The sequence below is a fragment of the Dacryopinax primogenitus genome, assembly GCF_000292625.1.
Source record: "Dacryopinax primogenitus strain DJM-731 SS1 chromosome Unknown DACRYscaffold_24, whole genome shotgun sequence".
Taxonomy (NCBI): Eukaryota; Fungi; Basidiomycota; class Dacrymycetes; order Dacrymycetales; family Dacrymycetaceae; genus Dacryopinax; species Dacryopinax primogenitus.
Window position 1 is genome coordinate 609,026 of NW_024467221.1, and position 3,361 is coordinate 612,386.

The 3,361-nt window shown below is 47.5% G+C and overlaps 1 protein-coding gene across 1 annotated transcript; it reads left to right on the plus strand.

Moving 5' to 3' along the window:
• Positions 1-2,305: 2,305 nt before the first annotated feature.
• On the plus strand, positions 2,306-2,809 carry DACRYDRAFT_112186 (uncharacterized protein; the record flags this gene model as incomplete). Its single annotated transcript, XM_040769365.1, has 1 exon — positions 2,306-2,809. The coding sequence occupies one exon, from the start codon at positions 2,306-2,308 to the stop codon at positions 2,807-2,809; it is 504 nt and encodes a 167-aa protein (XP_040624140.1).
• Positions 2,810-3,361: the final 552 nt, after the last annotated feature.

Genomic DNA, 3,361 nt, shown 5'->3' on the forward strand with positions numbered 1-3,361 from the left:
CTAGCAGGTTCCACCACAGAGGTATAAATATAAGGCCTACTCTGCCTGGGGACTGTCTCTTCAGACTTGGTCTCTTAGGATCATCCACAGGTACCTATACTGTAGATAGGTCTTAGTCATCAGGTCTACTCCACTTCCTTGTTGCCTGCTTAGACTCTTGGCACTCTTAGGTGAGCAGCCTGTGTTGCCCTAACAGCGCCAAGGCAGATTGCCTGGCAACTTGCCTCCTGCAAGCCCAAGTGATCTTGGCCCTGAACCAACAACAGTCAAAGTACCTGTTGCCAGTTCCCAGCTGCCAACTGCTGGGGGAACAGACTGTCCATCTGCAGGTTCTGCACATGAGCATGCCTGTGAGGATAGACCAGCAGCCTCTGTCTCCAGTACTGTGCGCCCAACCCAACATCAACCAGGAAGGCTGCTTGGGCCAGACCCAACTGGCTCCACATCTCAACCCCACCCTCCCAGCTCCCAGGGCCCTCCAGTGGCTGGGCAGGCTGTGGAGTGTGAGCCACATGCTCATGCTCATGATCATGATGGTGGAACTGCAAATGCTCATGTCCAAGTGGACTGTCCACTGTCATCCCAGCACCTAACACCACCAGGCATCAGTCCTCATGCTCCTCCATATGCTGCAGAGGAAGCTCAACTTTCCTACCCCTATTGACCACCCCCTGATGGGCAATACTTCAGAGGCCCAGTCTATGGGTATGGCTCTTCTCATGAGCATAGCAGAGGTACTCCAATGCTGGATGGCAGACAATACTGGCATCCATGGCCACCAGGGTCCTATGGTCCTGGTCCAGTGCCAGTGTATCATTGGGACAATTTGTACATGGACACCTTTGATGCCAGGTATCAGCTGCCTTACCTGCCAAGTCATCTTTTCAGTGGCCCATATCATGAACATGATTGTGTTCATGATTGTCACCTGAACAGCATCAAGGCTGGATTCCACTAATCATCTTTCCCTTCCATCTCTCTTGGCACATATATATTACATGAATAATGCTATCCACAAAGCTACAGGCATGCATCCTGTCACATGAAATAGGGATGGATCAATCAGCACCACTTATAGCATGGCCTACTTCATAACCCCACCTTGTGCATCATACTTGTGCCTTCATTCATAAGTGATATCTTGCAAAGCCATACTGAGTGGGTGGCACAGTAAATTTGCTTAGTATACACAGTGCATCACTGAATGTTGCCACACAACATGGCTGGCTTGCCTGCAGCATGAACAACAATATGCAAAGGAGAAACACAGCAAAGTGAATGAGACCAGTAAGCAGTCCTTAGATTGTGTCTGCAAGTGGAGACATTGTTGTGTGCTTGTGGACCTGCTCAATGCCATGTTCATGAACATGACTGACAATCCTCTATTGCTGTTGGCAACCACTGCAGAGATTACCAGCAAATGGAACAACTCCCCTCCTCCCTCCTGATCACATGTTGCTGCTTGCAAACTTTCACCACCACAGCACATATCACCTAGCGTTGGTGTGTATTGCACCATGTGATCCTTAGTAACAGCTGATTGCTCACTTTCATGTTAAGAGTTTCTTCATCAAGGGTGGTGAATGGAGCTGTCTCTTCTGTTGACCAGCTCATCCATCACTCATTTTCTTAATGTGATATTCTTGGAGCTGTCACCACTATTGCCATTATTATCATTTATGTTACTGCCATAGTCATGTACATGCTCATGAATACCTTTAGCTTGAGGCAATTGTCCATTTCACCATGATCTGGAGCAGGGGAGTGGTATCCATCATGCGGATCTCAGTGTTTCCCAAGGAGCACCTGCATACAAACTTCCTAAGACACTGACTACTTATGGTGTTTGGTATGTTTCTGCTTTTCTGACCATCAAAAGTGGGTGGATAAAGCCAAACATCCCCACATACTAATGCTCATGTGTGGAAGCAATTCAGGTGTGACAGCTCAGTTGATCTGGTACATCTATGCAGAGATGCATTATGATCCACCTGCATTCAGTGTTGGTTCCTGTCAAGAAAGAGTGCAGAAATGCAGTACTCATGATCATGTTCACATCCATGATGTTCAAGTCCATGAGGAAGGAGTCCTGATTGAGATGCAATGATGGGTTCCAGGGCCATGTGAGCACAGAGCCAACCATGCACAGCCTTCAAGAGGGCCAGTGCACTCAGATATAAGGTACAAAGGGGCAACAACTCGAACTCTGCTAATTCCCCTTCCCTCTTAGTGCTGCACATGAGTGCCAGCAGTCTCAGCTGGTGTACAGGCACTGACTTCAATGCTCAGCTGTTCTTTCAATATCATGTCAAATGTCATCTCTGTCAACCCAGCCAACCTGGCCACATCAACCATTGATAGCACAGTCAATTACATCATCACCCAGGTTTTTATTGTGCATGACATTTTCACCAAGCTCAAAGAAATCCATATGCTTCACAAGGAGAATGGACAACTGGAGATATATTGCCAGTGCAAGCCAACCATGAGCAAGCCCATCAAGATGGACACCCTTGCAGCTCAGAAGTGTCACCTTGAGTTTGAGATCAAGAGGGTGCACAATGCCTGCACACAGTATGAGCCCACCACTGACCAGTCCTGGAACTTGCTGGAAAAGGCTTGTCAAGAGGTGCCCCAGGACACCGCAGGTGTGACCCACATCACTTGCACTGAAGTGGTCATGCTGCAGTATTTGCTCAATGCCATTGCCTGCAAGATGGATCATCTTCAGCAACGGCTCAGCGAGGCATCCAAGATGGATCTCAATCATGAACTTGTGGCTCTCAACTGGCACAATGTGGAGCTGTGAGTAGTGAATGGAGATGTTGTTGCCTCTTGTGTTTGTGACTATGTCCACACTAAGCACTCTTTAGAGGGAGCATGCAAGGCATTAGCAGCCCAATGGGAGGCAAAGAACAGTCATTTGAAACAAGGTGCTCAAAGCTGGCATGCTTCAGGTGAACCATAGCTGTATTGTTGCCTTACATTTGGATGTATGCTTTCCTTACAGGGAACTGACCTTTATGTTCATGTTCATGATCATGTGGCCAACTCCTGTCATCCAATTACCATGCTATGAGTAGGACAGGGTGATCAATTAAACATCAGTTACAATTTGTTCCCTATCATAATTTAGTAATAGCATGTCCTGGAGTATGAGGTTATCTGTTGTGGACCATATGTCCAGACTAATTGTGAGGCTACAGCATACAATTGGAGCTAGCCATGATCATGAGTATGAGGATCACTAGAGAGACAAGGAGGAGAAACGGCCTATGTGTTAGGGCAACACAGGCTGACTAAGTCTGCTCACCTAAGAGTGCCAAGAGTCTAAGCAGGCAACAAGGAAGTGGAGTAGACC